Source organism: Enhydra lutris, unplaced genomic scaffold (assembly GCF_002288905.1).
Source record: "Enhydra lutris kenyoni isolate GAN:26980312 unplaced genomic scaffold, ASM228890v2 scaffoldscaffold42, whole genome shotgun sequence".
Classification (NCBI taxonomy): domain Eukaryota; kingdom Metazoa; phylum Chordata; class Mammalia; order Carnivora; family Mustelidae; genus Enhydra; species Enhydra lutris.
The window spans coordinates 14,985,011-15,005,036 of record NW_019154126.1 but is presented as its reverse complement, the minus strand read 5'-3'; the positions used below and the strand labels follow the sequence as shown (position 1 = coordinate 15,005,036).

The 20,026-nt window shown below is 35.8% G+C and overlaps 1 protein-coding gene across 1 annotated transcript in view; it reads right to left on the bottom strand.

The window, feature by feature from the left end:
* Window positions 1–20,026, bottom strand: part of LOC111155517 (coiled-coil domain containing 7) — a 403,110-nt gene that overhangs the window by 187,235 nt on the left and 195,849 nt on the right. Inside the window, exons 20-21 of the mRNA XM_022515688.1 lie at window positions 15,265–15,363; window positions 13,408–13,537 (exon numbers count right to left, since the gene is read on the bottom strand). Coding sequence (XP_022371396.1) covers window positions 13,408–13,537; window positions 15,265–15,363 — 229 coding nt within the window. The remainder of the gene's footprint in view (window positions 1–13,407; window positions 13,538–15,264; window positions 15,364–20,026) is intronic.

Here is a 20,026-nt window from a genome sequence, read left to right as displayed (position 1 = left end):
TGGACAGCCACATGCAGAAGAATGGAACTGGACCAATTCCTTACACATACATAAAACTAGACTCAAAATGGATGAAAGACCTAACTGTGAGAGAATAATCCGTCAAAATCCGAGAGGAGAACACAGGCAGCAAGCTTGTTGGCTTCAGCTGCAGAAAATTCTTGCTAGACATGTCTCCAAAGGCAAGGGCAACAAAACAAAAAATGAACTCTTGAGACTTTAGCAAGATAAAATGCTTTCGCACAGCAAGAGAAACAGTCAGCAAAGGCAACCCACAGAATGGGAGAAGATATTTGTAAATGACATAATAAATAAATGGCTAGTATTCAAAATCTATAAAGAACTTAGAAAACTCAACACCCAAAGAATGAATAATCCAATTAAGAAGTGGGCAAAAGACATGAACAGACATTTCTGCAACGAAGACATACAAATGGCCAACAGACACATGAAAAAGTACTCCAGAGCAGTTGGCATGGCGGTTCCTCAAAAAGTTGAAATTAGAGCTATCCTACAACACAGCAATTGCACTACTGTGTATTTACCCCAAAGATACAAAGGTAGTGATCTGAAGGGGAACTGTACCCTAATGTTTATAGCAGCAATGTCCACAATAGCTAAACCACGGAAAGAACCCAGATGTCCATTGACACATGCATGGATAAAGAAGATGTGATATATATATAACTCAGCCACCAAAAAAAAAAAAAAAGAAAGAAAGAAAGAAAGAAAAGAAATCTTACCATTTGCAATAACGTTAATAGAACTAGAGGGTATTATGCTAGGCCAAATAAGTCAATGAGAGAAAGACAATTATCATATGATCCACTGATATGTGTAATTTACAAAACAGAGGATCATAGGGGAAGAAAGTAAAAAATAAAACAAGATAAAATCAGACAGGGAGACAAACCATAAGAGACTCAGTCATAGGAAACAAACCAAGGGTTGCCACAGGGGAGACGGGTGGAGGGATGAGGTAACTGGGTGATGGACATTAAAGAGGGCATGTGATGTAATGAGCACTGGGTATTATATGAGACTGAAGAATCATAGCCCTGTACCTCTGAAAGCAATAATAATAATACATCAATTAAAAAAAAAAAAGGAGGGGCACCTGGGTAGCTCAGTCATTAAGTGTCTGCCTTTGGCTCAGGTCATGATCCCAGGGTCTTGGAATCAAGCCCCGCTTCAGGCTCCCTGCTCAGCAGGGAGACTACTGCTCCCTCTCCCACTCCCCCTGCTTGTGTTCCCTCTTTTGTTATCTCTCTCTCTTTGTAAAATAAATAAAATATTTTTTAAAAAGATAGGAATAATTCTGGGTAGCTGATCAAACTGTTTGGGGAACTCATGTAGGACCCCACTCAATGTTTTCAGCTACCACCAATGGTGGTATGATTTGCTGGTGACTGTCGTCAGACCCTATTAGGCAGGAACAGGAATCAGTCAAACAAGGATGATTATTACTAAGAATGACCTCATTTTGGACCCCAGCCCAGGATACTAGAGGAATCTCAGTTTACTAATTTATCTGTTGCACCATGAAGGGGGGCTATCTTGTACCTCTTAGCATGCTTACAACCTAGCACTATCTTGAAATAATAGGTTTGTAAATGTTTTTGGAAAGATATCCATGTGAAGTACAAAAGGCCTTAGACTGGGAATAAGCAATTCTAATCCTAGGATCACCAAGTACATCTTTGTGACTCTGGCCAAGCCATACAACTTCTTTGTCAGCTTCCTTAATCTGTTGTTCCTGTTAGAGTTATGAGAAAGATCAAATGAAATGAAATGGAAATGGAAATGAGAATGGCAAAATATTCTGTAAAATGTAAAATGCTTTACAAATGGAAAAGGTTAGTAAAATTGTTAATGCTGCTAATGTTCAAACTTGTACATATATGTTATGTAATTTGTAATTCTAAAAACCAGAAAGTTGATTAAAGTTACAAGTAAAATAGAAAAATTTGTTTTTTAAAGAACATACGTCAGGGGCACCTGGGTGGGTTAAGCCTCTGCCTTCAGCTCAGGTCATGATCTCAGGGTCCTGGGATCGAGCCCTACATTGGACTCTCTGCTCAGCAGGAGCCTGCTTCTCCCTCTCTCTCTGCCTGCCTCTCTGTCTACTTGTGATCCTTCTCTGTCAAATAAATAAATAAATAAATCTTAAAAAAAAAAAGAATATACATCATTATTTTTCTTAGTTATAAAGAGCACTTTATTATTTTTTCTTTTAGTATAGGTATACTGGTGATGAATTCACTTAGTGTTTTTCCAGAAATTTGTTTCTTCTTTAATAATTTATTGATGTGTAACACATTTACAATAAAGGTACACAATTTAAAAGATTATTGAGATGATTTCTTTTTAGGTACAAAAGTTTTTGTTTTGGTGTAAGCCTAATAGTTTATTTTTGCTTTAGTTTCTCTTGCCTGAGGAGATATATGCATAAGTATGTTAGTAAAGCTGATGTCCAAGAGATTACTGCCTGTATTTTCTTATAGGAATTTTACGGTTTCAGGTCTCACTCAATCCATTTTTAATTTCTTTTTGTGTATGGTGAAAGAAAGTGGTCCCATTTCATTCTTTTGCATGCAGCTGTACAGTTCCCAGGACCATTTATTGAAAAGATTATCTTTTCCCTATTGTGTACTCTCGCCTGTTTTGCCAAAGTTTAACTGACCATACAGGCATGGGTTTATTTCTAAGCTTTTTATCCTGTTCCTTTAATCTATGTGTCTATTTTGTGCCAGTACCATATTGTTTTGATTACTATGGCTTTGTAGTATATCTTAAAATCTAAGATTGCAATCCCTCCCAAGGTTTGTTCTTCTAGGTTGGAGGTCTTTTGTGGTTCTATACAAATTTTGGGTTATTTTTTCTAGTCCTGTGAAAAGTGATAATGGTATTTTGATAAGGATTATACTGAATCTGTAGACTGCTTTGGGAAGTATGGACATTTTAATAATGTTAATTTTTCCAATTCATAAGCATGGTACATCTTTCCATTTGTTTGTATTGTCTTCAATTTCTTTCAATGATGTCTAATAGATTTCACACATAGGTCTTTTACCTGCTTAATTTATTCCTCAGTATTTTATTCTTTTTTGGTGCAATTTTAAATGGGAATATTTCCTTAATTTCTCTTTCTGCTGCTTCATTATTAGATTACAGAAATGAAACAATCTTCTGTATATCAATTTTGTAACCTACAACTTTACAGAATTCATTTTTAGTTTTCATAGCTTTTTGGTGGAGTCTATTGGGATTATATATAGTATGTCCTTTGCAAATAATACCAGTTTTACTTCCTCCTTATCAATTTTGATGTTATTCATTTATTTTTCTTGTTTGATTGCTGTGGTTAGGACTTAACAGTATTATGCTGAATAAAAGTGGTGAGAGTGGAAATCCTTGTCTTATTCTTTATCTTAGTAGAAAAGTTTTCAGTTTTTCACCACTGAGTATAATGTTAGCCGTGGATTTTTCATATATGGACTTTATCATGTTGAGATATGTTTCCTCTAAACATACTTTGTTAAGAGTTTTTATCAATGCTTTTCCTGCTTCTGTTGAGATGATTGTATAGTTTTTATCTTTCCTACTGTTAACATGATATATTACATTGATTTGAAAATACTGAACCACTCTTGCATTGTTGAAATAAATCCCACTTTATCATGGTGAATGGTCCTTTTAATGCACTATGGCATTCAGTTTGCTAATATTTTTTGAGGGTTTTTACATCTATGTTCATCAGAGATATTTGCCTATAGTGTCTTTGTCTGGTCTTCATATCAGGGTTAATGTTGGCCTCATATAATAAATGGAAGTTTTCCTTACTCTTCCTTTTGGGGGAATATTTTGAGAATAGGTATTAACTCTTCTTGAAATATTTGATAGAATTCACCTGTGAACACTGGACTTTTGCTTAGTGGGAGGCTTTGATTACCAATTCAATTTTACTACTAGAAATCAGTTTGTTCAAATTTTCTCTCTTCCTGATTTAGTTTTGGGAGATTATATGTTTCTAGGAACTTATCCGTTTCTTCTGGGTTGTCCAATTTTTTGACACATAATTTTCCATAATATTCTCATAATTCTTTGTATTTCTGTGGTGTTGGTTGTTATATCTCCTCCATTTCTAATTTTACTTGAGTCTACTCTCTTTTTTTTCTTGATGAGCATGGAAAAATTTGTCCATCTCTTCAAGGATCCAGCTTGGGGGAGTGTCTCTACTTTATTTATTTCCACTATAGAATTTTTATTTTTTTTTTTCTTCTAGTAGTTTTGGGCTTTGTTTTTCTAGTTCCTTAGGTAAATGGCTATGTTGTTTATCTGGGTGTTCAAACACAAAATATGTAAGGAACTTATACAACTCAACACGCACCCCTCCCTCTGAAAATACACTGGATTTTTAAATGGGCAGAAGACTTGAATAGACATACTTCAAAGAAAACATCTACATGGCAGATACATGAAAGGATGTTCAACATCTCTAATCATCAGGGAAATGCACATCAAAACCACAATGAGATATATCATCTCACACTAGTCAGAATAGCTAGTAACAGAGAGACAAGAAATAACAAGTGTTGGTGAGGATGTGGAGAAAAGGAACCTCTTGTGCTCTGCTGGTGAGAATGTAAATTGAGGTAATCACTGCAGAAGACAGTTAGGAGGCTTTTCAAAAAATTAAAAATAGAAATATCATACTATCCAGTAATTGCACTACTGGGTACTTACCCAAAGAAAATGAAAACACTAATACAAAAAGATATATGTACCCCTATATTTACTGCAGCATCATTTACAATAGTGAAGGTATAGAAGCAACCTTAGTGTCTACTGATAGGTGATGGGATAAAGATTTGGTGTGTATACCACACACACACACACACACACACACACACACACACCAAAGGAATATTACTCAGCAAGAAAAAAAGAATAAGATCTTGTCACTTGCAACAACAAGGATAAAGCTAGAGGGTATTAGGCTTAATCAATTAAGTCTGACAGATGGCATATTATATTCATATATATATATTCTTCTATATCCACTTATCAGTTGATAAACACTTGGGCTGTTTCCATAATTTGACTATTGTTGATAATGCTGTTATAAACATTGGGATGCATGCAGCTGGACAGTATTATGCTAAGTGAAGTAAGTCAGTGAGAGAAAGACAAATACCACATGATGTCACTCATATGTAGAATTTAAGAAACAAAACAAACAAGCAGAGGGGGAAAAAAAAAGCGGCCAACCAAGAAATAGGCTCTTAACTATAGAGAACAAACTGATGGTTACCAGAAAGGAGGTGGGAGGGGAAGTGGGTTAAATAGGTGATGGGGATTAAAGAGTCTACTTGTGTTGAGTACTCGGTATCATATGGAAGTGTTGAATCACTATTGTGTACCTGAAACTAATATTTCACTGTATGTTAAGTAACTGGAATTTAAATAAAAAATTTTTAAAAAGAAAAAATAATAAGTCTGACAGAGAAAGACAGATACCATAGAATTTCATTTATATGTGGAATTTAAGAAACAAAACACATGAAAAAAAAAAGGAAAAAAAAGAGACTCCTAAATATAGAGAGCAAACTGGTGGCTGCCAGAAGGGGTGAGTGGATGGATGGCTGAAACAGATAAAAAGGATATTAAGAAAGAAAACTTCTAAGTTATGAAATGAACAAGTCATGGAGATAAAAAGCACAGCATAGGAATATGGTTAATATTATTGGAATAACAATTCATGGTGGGCAAATAGTGACTATACCTAATGTGGTGATCATTGAATAAGATATAGAATTGTTTTGTTTTGTTTTGTTTTTAGGTAGGCTCCATGCTCAAGAGTTGCATGCTGTACCAACTGAGCCAGCTAAAGTGCCCCTAGAATTGTTGAATCAATATGTTTTTCACAAAATATAATGTATTGCAATTACATTTCGATAATTTAAAAAACTGTTAAAATGGTTGTTTTATTCATAAGTTTTTATACCACAATTTAAGAGAAAAACTACCTAAAAATGGATCAAATGATCAAGATGCATATTGACAATGTTATTCATATGAAATATTTTAATTGCAAAGTACTAAACACTACCTAAATGTACAAGCATGGGAAATTGATTAAATAAACTGTGATATATGTCATAAATTATGGTAATATTAACTATGATATGCACTGTGATACAAACTGTTTTTCATGGAAATGTAAAAGGAATGAAGAAGATCTCAGTAAACTGACTTGAAGAGATTTCTAGGAGATAATGTTAAGTGGAAAAGAAATACTTGAAAGATAGAATATCTAATATGCTTCCTTTGGGGAAAGAAATAAGGATACATAAGAAGAAAAATAGAGAGATAGTTACCTTTACAAAATGGAACACTGGAAAGATAAACCAGAAAACAAAGCAGTTACTCATAAAATCTTGCTGAGGGTCCTTAGGTAAAACATAATGAACAGGCTATGACCCATTGAGTTGTCAAAACTCATGTTTAAGGACAAAAAATGTAGAGCCCTCTGGATTACCTTGCCCAGCATCCAAGGAGACTTCACAGACTTGGGTGGTTCACCTTCACCGTATTGTCAAATTTAGTGAAAGACAGTGTTACTTTGTTAAGTGCATCATGACAGACCCACTCATTCCGAGTGCCCTGACAGTGATTATTTTGCTCCAGGGGGAGGAGGAAGAGGGTAAGGAATAAAATAGTGTATAAAAACCCAAGACCTTCTCCTTCAGCTAGCTACTATTTGGTCTCTAAGTGGTATAATCCACTCAAGATAAGTACTCTGGCACTGAAAATCTTGTTTGGTGAACCCTAATGGAAACTATGGATTTTGGATGATTGTGATTTTTTCAATGTAGTACACCAGCTATAAAAAAATATGCCACTTTTATCGCTGAGAAGTGATGTTGAAAACTTGGGAGGTGAAGGGCACCTGGGTGGTTCAGTCAGTTAAGTGTCTGACTCTTGATTCTGGCTCAGTACATGATCTCAGGGCTGTGGGACTGTGTCCCATGCTGTGCTCTATGCTGAGCTGAACATGGACCCTGTTCAGGATTCTCTCTCTCCATCTCCCTCTGACCCTCCTTCCATGCTTGTGTGTGTGCTCAAGCTCCCTCTGAAAAGAAGGAAGGAAGAAAGGAAAGAAGGGGAGGAAAGGGAGGAAGGAGAAGCAGGAAGGAAGGAAAGAAGAAAGGAAGGAAGGAAGGGAAAATGAGAGAGACAATTAGGGAGGTTATGCATATGTGAGGGCAGTGGGTATATGGAAAATATCTGTACCTGTGCTTTTAACCTAAAATTTCTCTTTAAAAATTATCTATGACAACCTGAATAGACTGATATCTAGTAACGAGATTGAAGCAGTGATCAAAAACCTCCCAAAAAACAAGAGCCCAGGACCTGATGGATTCCCTGGGGAATTCTACCAAACTTTCAATGAAGAAATAACACTGATTCTCCTGAAGCTGTTTCAAAAAGTTGAAGCAGAAGGAAAACTTCCAGACTCTTTCTATGAAGCCAGCATTACCCTGATCCCCAAACCAGGCAAAGACCCTACCAAAAAGGAGAATTTCAGACCAATATCACTGATGAATATGGATGATAAGATTCTCAACAAGATCCTAGAAAACAGGATCCAACAGCACATTAAAAAGATTATCCTCCATGACCAGGTGGGATTCATTCCTGGGTTACAAGGATGGTTCAACATTTGCAAATCAATCAATGTGATAGAACAAATTAATAAGAGAAGAGAGAAGAACCACATGGTCCTCTCAACTGATGCAGAAAAAGCATTTGACAAAATCCAACATCCGCTCCTGATTAAAATGCTTCAAAGATTAGGGATAGAGGGAACATTCCTGAACCTCATAAAATCTATCTATGAAAGACCCACAGCAAATATCATCCTCAATGGGAAAAAGCTCGCAGCCTTCCCGCTGAGATCAGGAACACGACAAGGATGCCCACTCTCACCACTCTTGTTCAACATAGTATTAGAAGTCCTGGCAACAGCAATCAGACAACAAAGAGAAATAAAAGGTATCCAAATTGGAAAGGAAGAAGTCAAACTCTCTCTCTTCGCAGATGACATGATTCTTTATATGGAAAACCCAAAAGACTCCACCCCCAAACTACTAGAACTCATACAGCAATTCAGTAACGTGGCAGGATACAAAGTCAATGTACAGAAAGCAGTGGCTTTCTTATACACTAACAATGAAAATACAGAAAGGGAAATTAGAGAATCGATTCCATTTACTATAACACCAAGAACCATAAGATACCTGGGAATAAACCTAACCAAAGAGGTAAAGGATCTGTACTTGAGGAACTACAGAACACTCATGAAAGAAATTGAAGAAGACACAAAAAGATGGAAGACCATTCCATGCTCTTGGATCGGAAGAATAAACATTGTTAAAATGTCTATACTGCCTAGAGCAATCTATACTTTTAATGCCATTCCGATCAAAATTCTACCGGTATTCTTCAAAGAGCTGGAGCAAATAATCTAAAATTTGTATGGAACCAGAAGAGACCCCGAATCACTAAGGAAATGTTGAAAAACAAAAATCAAACTAGGGGCATCACATTACCTGATTTCAAGGTTTACTACAAAGCTGTGATCACCAAGACAGCATGGTACTGGCAGAAAAACAGACACATAGACCAGTGGAACAGAGTAGAGAGCCCAGATATGGACCCTCAACTCTATGGGCAAATAATCTTCGACAAAACAGGAAAAAATATACAGTGGAAAAAAGACAGTCTCTTCAATAAATGGTGCTGGGAAAACTGGACAGCTATATGTAGAAGAATGAAACTCGACCATTCTCTTACACCGTACACAAAGATAAACTCAAAATGGATAAAAGACCTCAAAGTGAGACAAGAATCCATCAGAATCCTAGAGGAGAATGTAGGCAGTAACCTCTTTGATATCAGCCACAGCAACTTCTTTCAAGATATGTCTCCAAAGGCAAAGGAAACAGAAGCGAAAATGAACTTTTGGGACTTCATCAAAATCAAAAGCTTTTGCACAGCAAAGGAAACAGTCAACAAAACAAAGAGGCAACCCACGGAATGGGAGCAGATATTTGCAAATGACAGTACAGACAAAAGGTTGATATCCAGGATCTATAAAGAACTCCTCAAACTCAACATACACAAAACAGACAATCATACCAAAAAATGGGCAGAAGATATGAACAGGCACTTCTCCAATGAAGACATACAAGTGGCTCTCAGACACATGAAAAAATGTTCATCATCACTAGCCATCAGGGAGATTCAAATTAAAACCACATTGAGATACCACTTTACACCACTTGGAATGGCCAAAATTAGCAAGACAGGAAACAACATGTGTTGGAGGGGATGTGGAGAAAGGGGAACCCTCTTACACTGTTGGTGGGAATGCAAGTTGGTGCAGCCACTTTGGAGAACAGTGTGGAGATGCCTCAAGAAATTAAAAATAGAGCTTCCCTATTACCCTGCCATTGCACTACTGGGTATTTAGCCCAAAGATACAGATGTCGTGAAAAGAAGGGCCATCTGTACCCCAATGTTTAAAGCAGCAATGGCCACAATAGCCAAACTGTGGAAAGAACCAAGATGCCCTTCAATGGACGAATGGATAAGGAAGATGTGGTGTATGTACACTATGGAGTATTATGCCTCCATCAGAAAGGATGAATACCCAACTTTTGTAGCAACATGGGCGGGACTGGAAGAGATTATGCTGAGTGAAATAAGTCAAGCAGAGAGAGTCAAAAATTATCTTTAAAACAAACAAAAGCTTGTTTGGACCAAACCTTTAGCCATCTTCCTAGTGCAGATGATCCAACCTGATGGTCCCTAGTGAGAGGGGATGAGTGAGAACAGTGCACAATGAGATTGTTAAACACACTCAGATTTCTAGGTTCTTTCATGCCACACTTGCTAGTATCAAGTTCATTTAAACCTATTCATAGGTCAGATCAATTGGCTCATCACACAATCTGGATTTTAACTGATAAATTTCTAGATATGAAAAATTGGCTACTGCTATATTGACAAGCAGAGAAAATGACTTAAAAATGGTAATTGGCTATCCACTCCTGAGTCATCTGGTTAAGGGCTTTTCTGAGTGTAGTTACGCAATAGTAGGTCTCAAGATGTCGATTATAGACTCTCCACTAATGACCACCTGGCCAAGTGGAAGCCCATAGGAATCCCAGGATAGTACCATTAGAGTCAGATGGTGATGACACTTAACACTAACACAAGGGCCCTTCTCTCTATATCTCCCAGTGGATTTTGAGAAAAATCAGAGAATCTGCCTAGTTTTACCAACTTCTAGTTGGTATCTAGCTCCTCAGTGATACTATGGTCAGAGTTAAATAGAGATGGGTTTGCACCCTGGGACCATTTGAAAACTGGTAGTAGCTGACATATATCTTCAGTCTTAGCCAAAAGAATAGGATACAAACAAACTCTTTTTAGTACATTAGTTTTTCTAGTACTATGTGCTAAGTAATTTTGAAACAAATTTAGAAGTATTACAGGATTAAGCAAATAAGTGTGTTGATGTTACTCAAGATTAGACTTTATACTACAAAAGAAAGGACACATGCATATAAAACAGAGGAAGGCAAGAACAGGCTCCAAGGAGATGGACTGGAATGAAACATGTCTATAAAGAACTTATTATTTCTTTTTTAAAAAAAGATTTTATTTATTTGAAAGAGAGATGAGTGAAAGAGAGACCATGAGCAGGGTGGGGGAGAGAAGCAGACTCCCCTGCTGAGCAGGGAGACTGATTCTCGATCCCAGGATTCTGCAATTGACCTGAGCCAAAGGCAGTCGTTTAACCACTGAGCCACTCAGGCACTCAAGAACTTATTATTTCTAAATATGTGTGTGTGTGTGTGTGTGTGTGCCTCACTATATGTGTGTGTGGGGATATATGATGATGATAGACAAATTTTACATTTTTTATATATATGTATATATACAGATGCGTGCGCACGCACACACACACACACACACACACGCCTCGTAAGAGGAAGCTGCCTTCTCCACACCTGATAGCCAGGGCAATCTCCGGAAGGAGTTGTTGTCAAGGATTCACGTCCCTCTGGGCTGTCCATATTCTTACACATTCTGCATACCCACCCTAGGCACCTGCATTCAGAAGGCTCTTTATGAGAGGTGAATGGCCTTAGCTGAGACATTATTCAAGTACCTCTGTCAAAACCAACTTATTAGGTAACTTGAAGATGTATTTATCCATCCTAACTTAGTATTTTCTTCCTCCTCGACTTTCCACCCCTTCTTTCCCTGGTCCCAAGTTCCATAAAACAGCTACTTAACAACATTTTCTCAATTGAGAAGATAGATGGGCTCTCTACCAAGAAGCCCAAGACAGGTTATATGCCACTGAGGGTGCAAGAGGATTTTCCCTAGGGTCTGCAGTGATAGCCCTATGATTAATATTAGGTTATATTTCCTATACATGTTCTAATAAATCTTGAGATGAATGAAAAACCCTGCCAACTTTAAGCCCTAATGTTCAGTTTTTAAACATAAACCAACATAAACAAAACTATATATCAGGCCAAGGGCTCTATGTCCTAATCTGAGAAAGAAGGCCCTATGCCAAAGTCAGAGTTCAAGTGAATATGGAGAAGAATCACATTTGGGATTTTGGATACTGGCACAAAAGTATCTATGATCTACACAATCTATGATATCAGAAAGAGGGGAAAATAATAATCCTTTCTGGCTTAGAGTATGAGGCCAAGACCAGACTCTTATCCAGACTCACCTATGTGTAGAACCAATGGGCCAACACAGACAGACCTCTACTGCCATGGTGCCCACTACTGAGTGCACTACTGGTATAAATATATTGTCTATGTTAACCTCTGTTTTCCTTGAAAGGAACTTTTTCAGTTAAGACTTAGTGGGATATGTAGAAGGATATGTGTACCAACTCATCTATCAGCCTCTAGTGCTTTTGCCTCTCAAATATAACTTCCTGAGGGGGAAAAAAATACCTGCTAGCATTTTGTGCTTCGGGAAGACAAAATTCCCCCAAATGACCTATATACAAGGTTTTGGGTTTCTGGAATCTCAATTAATTATAGGTAGTTTAATGCTGCAGTGCAGCCTTGACGCCAGTAGTGCCCAACATTATGACTGTCACAGAGGCTATCTTCCAAGATGAGGGAATTTGGTATGCAGCAACTGACATCACAAATGCCCTTTTCAATACTGCTTTCAGTTTACCCTTATGTGGACTGGGCTGCAATACACCATTACTGATCTTCCAGAGGAGTCCTTAAATTCCCTCTCTGACATAAAGGTCATCAGGACCATAATCTGGAAAAAAGTCCCATTACCAGAGAAAGGGACAACTAACCTTCCTATTAATGACATCATCCAAATGGAGCCAGAAAAAGGCACCAGCAAATAAGGATTGAACACCACATTAATCTGGACATGATACAAGGACCTGAAACCTAAGTGAAATTCCAGGGCATCATATGGGAAGGGCCACAATGTCTTACTTGAGAGTAGACAATTTCCAAGCCTTTGGCTTTCTCTGGCCCAATAAATGCAAGGAGTCTCAACAATTAGTGGTACTATTTGTCTACTGGTGATTCACACTCTTCAGAGGTATCTTGATGGCACTCAAATATTGGGTTACCATAAAGATCTCTACATTTGATAGATGGATGCCTTGGAGATCCTCTGAGAGATCTATTAGCTACCCTTCCCTTTCATCACTATTATACACATTTTCCATCTGAGTTATAAGTCTTAGCACATCTCTGTGTACCAGTTTTAGGCTATGCTGAAAGACAATGCCACTAGTCAAGGGCAACCACTGCATTTATGGACCCATAATTTTCTGGAGTGACCTCGTAAGTACAAACCCTTTGAGAGTCAGTTGATGGCCTGTTACTGAGTCATGGCTGAGTATATGATCCATGGCCATAAAATAATCTTAGTACCAAAACGCCATCTAAGATGTATCAATACTTTTGTTTCTGTTCACTAATTATCTAAGGGTATTAATACTTTAGGATAAAGTATAAAGTGTAAAAATTCTGTAACGTGTGCTCAAATACATATTCATGAACCAAACAAAAAGGACCATCAGGTGAGGTTAATTTAAAATATTTCAGGGGCGCCTGGGTGGCTCATTGGGTTAAAGCCTCTGCCTTCGGCTCAGGTCATGATCCCAGGGTCCTGGGATCAAGCCCCGCATTGGGCTCTCTGCTCAGCGGGGAGCCTGTTTCCCCCCGCCTCTACCTGACTCTGCCTACTTGTGATCTCTGTCTGTCAAATAAATAAATAAAATCTTTTAATAAATAAATAAATAAAATATTTTAATGTTAGCTAGGGTTGTTATACTTACCAGAGAGTCCTTCCCCTCTGAGAGTTCTTTGTTTCTTTACTTGCTGTTGGGTTTTTGACATTGAATCCTGATTCTTATGCATGAGCTTTTCATCTGGTACTTTATCATGAGCTACATTAGGAGATACATTTAGTCCATTAGATGGAAAAACATATTTATTGTGAAATCTCTAGATTACAAATTAATAATAATTGTGCAGGATTTTCTCTCATTTTTGTAAAGTTTTAAGGAAACTGTCACAATGATAGATCCACATGAACTTGTGAGATCAGTTTTAATAGATGTATGTAGAAGCTGTCTTATTGTCTCTTAAATATTCCTAGGTATAAAATATGTTTTATATTAGTCTCTAGCTTTTTGGGGTTACTTACATTTTATTTGGGGAATTACATAGTCATAGACCAAAAAAATGAAAATTCATATTACAAGTTTTCTTATTACAGTATTATTTGTAATTGCAAAATATTTAAAACCACCTAAATACACAAATATAGAAAACTGGTTGGATAAACTAAGGCATATATTATAAACTATGGTATAGTATAAATTGTGGTACATAATGTAGTAACAATATGTAGTAGATATGAAAACAGTGAGAAACCTACTGCTATAAAGAAATGAAAACATCTCTACAAAATGATGTGGAAGGATTCTAGGGGTAACTTTTTAAAAAATGAAATAGAGAATACCTAACATGCCACTTTTTATAAAAGAAAGAAAGTAACATAGAAATGAAGGGGGTGGAAAAGGACAGGTTTTTTAAAATAAAATATAAAAGGACAAACCAGAAAACAATATAGTTGGATACCTATAAGAAGAGGGTGAAGACTGAGGAATGCAAGGGAAGGAATGATACTTTATCTCTTTTTGCATATTTACTACTTTTGGAAGAAAGTTCACTTTTATGTATTCCAAAAATAAATTTTAAAAATGAGAACAAAGACTAAAACTGAAAGCAAACTTAATGAACCTAATGATGGAAAAAAATAAGCACAAATCCAAATAATCAATCAACAGTATTTGATCTATAACCTCAGTCTTGGGCAAGAGAGTGGAATGCAAAAAACATTCACAAAAATTTTTAGTAGTTTTTCCTTTTTCTACTGCTATCAGGTAAGCAACTGTGAAACAAAGTCTCACTTGCAGAGGGAATACTAGCTTTTCATCAAATTGATGACAATCTTCTGGTGGGCCCAAACAAGGTTATCCAACTAGGGCTGTATATCATCCTGATCATATGGGGCAACATGGTTGGACCATTAATATAAATAAGGTAAAAGGACCTAGTGTCCAGGTAAAATTCCAGGGCAAGATAAGCAAAAGACAAGACATCTTATTCCACAGGAGATGTTTGTGAATCTATTGACCCTTTCTTCCCAAGATTAGAGAGTCTGAATAGTGGTGGGACTCTTTGACTACTGACTTTCTACCCAAAGAGATTTCATGGCACATAACTCTGGAGTTAGCATAAGTTACCATCTCTTCACCATTAGAACCTATTGCAAAAAGACACTGACACAGGTCTAAGGCACCCATTGGATTTTTGGGACCAGTAATTTCCCAGGGCTGACTGAAAGGTACGCACTCTTTGTAAGACCATTACTGACCTACTATTGCTCTTGGTGGATGCTGAGCACATGACTCATGGGTATGAAATAGTCTTATGAGCAGAAATTATAAACAAAATGTATCAATAATTTTTCTTTTGTTCTTTATCTTAGGGTATTCCCACTTTAATTAACATGTAAAATTTCTAAAGAATATATCCTAGCTATATCTTTGTGAGCCAAAGGAAAAAAAACTCTAAAATAATATGTAAAGTTTTTAAAAATACTTACTAGTGAATCTTCCCTTTCTAGAAGTTTTTTGTTCCTCTACTTGCATTTCGGTTTTTGACACTGAATCTTCATGCCCAATCATAAGTTCTTCATCTGGTACTACATAAAGAAATACATTTAGCCCATTAAATAGAAAAAAAATCTATTATGAAATACCTAAACTTCAAATTTATACAAGTGTACAGCAGAATTTTCTCTCTTTTTGATAAAACTAAAAATACAATGCTAGATATGAAAACAGTGAGAAAAGTTTTAATGAGTGTTTTCATATGAATATTATTTCATAAACATTTATATAAATTAAATTTACCTAAATTAGTTCCAGTTTTTTTGGATGTTTATACTTAGGATAATACATAAACGTAGATGAAACAATAAAACACATATGCACAAGGTTACTTATTACGGCAGCACTTGTAATTGCATAATATTCAAAACTACCTAAATGTTCAAGCATAGATTACTGTTTAAGTAACTGAAGATATGTACTGTAAACTGTGGTATCACATAAACAATGGTATATTGACACAAACAGCTGTACAAAACTGTAAAATGAATGGAAACATTCTCCAGAAAGTGACAAAAATTTCCAGGAGAGAATATTAAGTGAAAAATAAAAGTTAAAAAGCAGATGTTAGTTTAAAAGCAGATCTAGTATATTACCTTTGAGGTGACAAAGAAGGGGAATTAAGGGAAAAATAGAGAAAAATATAGAGACATTTACTTTTACAAAATGAATAATAATAATAAACCAGAATAATAATAATAAATAATAAATAATAATAATAATAATAATAATAAACCAGAAAACAACTTACTTAAAACAGAAGGGATAAACTGAGGAATGCAGGAGTAGGCTTCAGGAAAAAATGCTCTCTCTCTCTTAAATATTTTTATTTTGGAAGTAGGCTAATATTTCTACATATTACAAAAACAAATTATACTAAACAAAAATAATAGTTTACAAAAAATGAAGCAACTTAAGAAATGAAGTACTGTATGGTGACTAACATAACATTTAAAAAAAAAGAAGTGAACCAACTCAAGGAATAAAAAGGGACTGATTTAGTTACTCATGATACAGTAATATATTCTCAGTCTTGGGTAAGAGAAATAAAATCATAAAATATTTTGTTTGTTTTTCTGACAGTATCAGCTAAAATAATTTCAGTGTCTTACAGAATTGAGCAAATGAATAAATATAATATATTGACAATATAAATACATGTTCTCATAGAATGAGTTTGGAAGTTTTCCTTTCATTTCTGTTTTTTAGAACAGTTTGAGGAGAAGAAGAACAGGTAATAAGTCTTCTTTAAATGGCTGGTACACTTCCCCTGGGAAGATATCTGGCCCTGGATCCCAGTTTGTTGGGAGATTTTTGATTACTGATTCAATTTCCTTGCTGGTTTGGGATCTGTTCAAATTTTCTATTTCTTCCTGTTTCAGATTTTACTTTTGTTGATCTGTACTACTATTTATTGTTCTTGTTGTTCTTATATGGTTTATTTCTCCTTTATCTTTATTATTTTCCTTCTTCTGCTGGCTTTAGGCTTTATTTCCTGTTCCTTTTCTTTTCTTTGTTTGCTGTTCCTTTTCTAATTCCTTTAGGTGTGAGTTTAGGTTGTATACTTGAGACTTCTCATGCTTCTTTAGGTTGGCCTATATTGTTATATACTTACTTACCTCTTATGGCTACCTTTACTGCATCCTAAAGGTTTTGGATTATTGTGTTTTCATTTTCATTTGTTTCCATGTATTTTTAAAAATTTCTTCTTTAATTTCCTGGTTAACCCATTCACTCTTTTGTATGTATTTAACCACCATTTATTTGTGGCGTTTCCAAATTTTTTCTAGCAGTTGACTTCACGTTTCAAAGTGCTGTGGTCTGAATATATTCATAGTATGATCTCAGACTTTTTATACTTGTTGATGGCTGATTTGTGACAGAGTATGTGATCTATTCTGGAGAATGTTCCATGGGCACTTGAGAAGCATGTATATTCTGTTGCTTTAGGTTGACATGGTCTGAATACATCTGTGAAGTCTATCTGGTCCGTGTGTCACTAATCTTCAGTTTAGATGATCTGTCCATTGCTGTGAGTGAGGTGTTAAAGTCCCCTACTATTATTGCATTATTATCAATTAGTTTTTTAAATTTTGTTATTAATTGGTTTATATATTTGGCAGCTCCCAACTTAAGGGCATAAATACTTACAATTGTTAGACCTTCTTGTTGGATAGAACCTTTATTATGCTATAGTGTCCTTCTTAGTCACTTATTATAGTCCTTTGTTTAAAAACTAGTATTCTGATATAAGGGTCACTACTCCCACTTTCTTTTGATGTCCATTAGCATGATAAATGGCTCTCCATCCCCACACTTTCAATCTGGAGGTGTCTTTGAGTCTAAAATGAGTCTCTTATAGATAGCTTATTGATGGGTCTTATGTTTTTCATCTAATTTGATACACTATGTCTTTTGATTGGAGCATTTAATCAATTTACATTCAGAGTAATTATTGAAAAATATGAATTTAGTGCCATTGTATTACCTATAAAGTTACTATTTCTGTAGAGTTTTTCTTTCTGATCTTTGTTACTTTTGAGTTCTCTCTTTGCTCAAAGGATCATCTTTTTTATTTTTTTATTCCTTAATTTTATTTTTCAATGTCCAAGATTCATTGTTTATGCACCACACCCAGTGCTCCATGCAATATATGCCCTCCTTAATACCCACCACCAGGCTCACCCATCCCACCATCCCCTCCCTCCCAAAACCCTCAGTTTGTTTCTCAGAGTCCACAGTCTCTCATGATTCATCTCCCCCTCTGGTTTACCCCAATTCACTTTTCCTTTCTTTTTCCTACTGTCCTCCAGGTTATTCCTTATGCTCCACAAGTAAGTGAAACCATATGATAATGGATTTTCTCTCCTTGACTTATTTCACTCAGCATAACCTCCAGTCCCAACCATGTTGATACAAAAGTTGGGTATTCATTCTTTCTGATGGCTGCGTAATATTCCATTGTATATATGGACCATATATTTTTTATCCATTCCTCTGTTGAAGGACATCTTGGCTCTTTCAAGAGTTGGCGACTGTGGCCATTGCTGCTATGAACATTGGGGTACAGATAGCCCTTCTTTTACTACATCTGTATCTTTGGGGTAAATACCCAGTAGTGCAATTTCAGGGTCATAGGGTAGCTCTATTTTTAATTTTTTGAGGAATCTCCATACTGTCAAGGGATCATCTTTAATATTTCTTGGAGGGCTGCTTTAGTGTTCATGAAATCCTTTAGTTTAGTTTAGTTTTGTTTTGTTTGTTTGTTTTGTCCTGGAAACTCTTTCTCTCTTATTTGGAATGACAGCCTTCCTGGATAAAGTATTCTTGCTGCATATTTTTCCCATTTAGCATATTGAAGATATCATACCAGTCCTTTTTGGCCTGCTAGTTCTCTTTGGACAGGTCTGCTGTCAGCCTTATATTTCTATCCTTGTAGTCTAAAGACCTCATATTTGGAGCTGCTTTAAGGATTTTTTCTTTATCTCTGAAATTTGCAAACCTCACTATTATATGTTGAAGTGTTGACCTATTTTTATTGACTTTGAGGGGAATTCTCTGTGCCTTCTTGACTTGAATACCTACCAGATTAGGAATTTTCTCTGCTATAATTTGTTCTGCTATAATTTGTTCAATAAACATTCAGTCTCTCTCCCTTCATTTCCTGGGACCCCTATTATGCAGATATTATTTCACTTTATTGTTCATTTTGTTTAGATTCCACATGAAATCACATGGTATTTATCTTTCTCTATTTCACTTAGCCTGATACCCTCTAGGTTCATCCATGTTGTCACAAATGGCAAGATATCATTTTTTATGGCTGAGTAATATTCCACTGTGTGTGTGTGTGTGTGTGTGTGTGTGTGTGTGTGTGTGTATAACATCTTCTTTATTCATTCATCTATTGATGGACACTGGCTGCTTCCAGTTCTTGATTGTTCTAAATGATGCTTCATTAAACAAAGTGGTGGATGGTTATGATGAGTATCAAGTGTTATATGTAAGTGTTGAATCACTAAATTGTACATCTGAAAGTAATATTAGACTGTATGTTAACGGGAATTCAAATAAAAATTTTTTAGAAGTTGTAAAATAGGGAAAAACAGACAAAAAATACATAGGGGTGCATATATGTTCTCAAATTAATGTTTTTTCATTCTTTGGGTAAATATCCAATAGTGGAATTACTGGATTGTATGGTTTTCTTATTTTTAATATTTTGAGGAATCTTCCTACTATTATCCACCAGTTCACAAATCATATTCTTACCAATAGTATATGAATGTTCCTTTTACTCCACATACTCACCAATACTTGTTATTTCTTGTCATTTTGATTTTAGTCATTCTGACAAGTCTAAGGTAAAATCTCATTGTGGTTTTGATTTGCATTTCCCTGATGATTAGTGATGGTAAGCATATTTTCATGTGTCTGCTAGACATCTTCAGGTCTTCTTTAAAAAAATTATCTCTTCAGGTTCTTTGCCCACCTTTTAAATTGGATTATTTGTGGTTTTGGTGTTGAATTATGTAAGATTTTATGTATTTTAGGTTCTGACACTGGATCAGAAATGGCATTTGTAAATATCTTCTCCCATTCAATAAGTTCTCTTTCCATTTTGTCAATGGTTTCTTTCACTGTGCAAAAGTTTTCCATATTGGTGTAGTCCTAATAGTTTATTTTTGCTTTTCT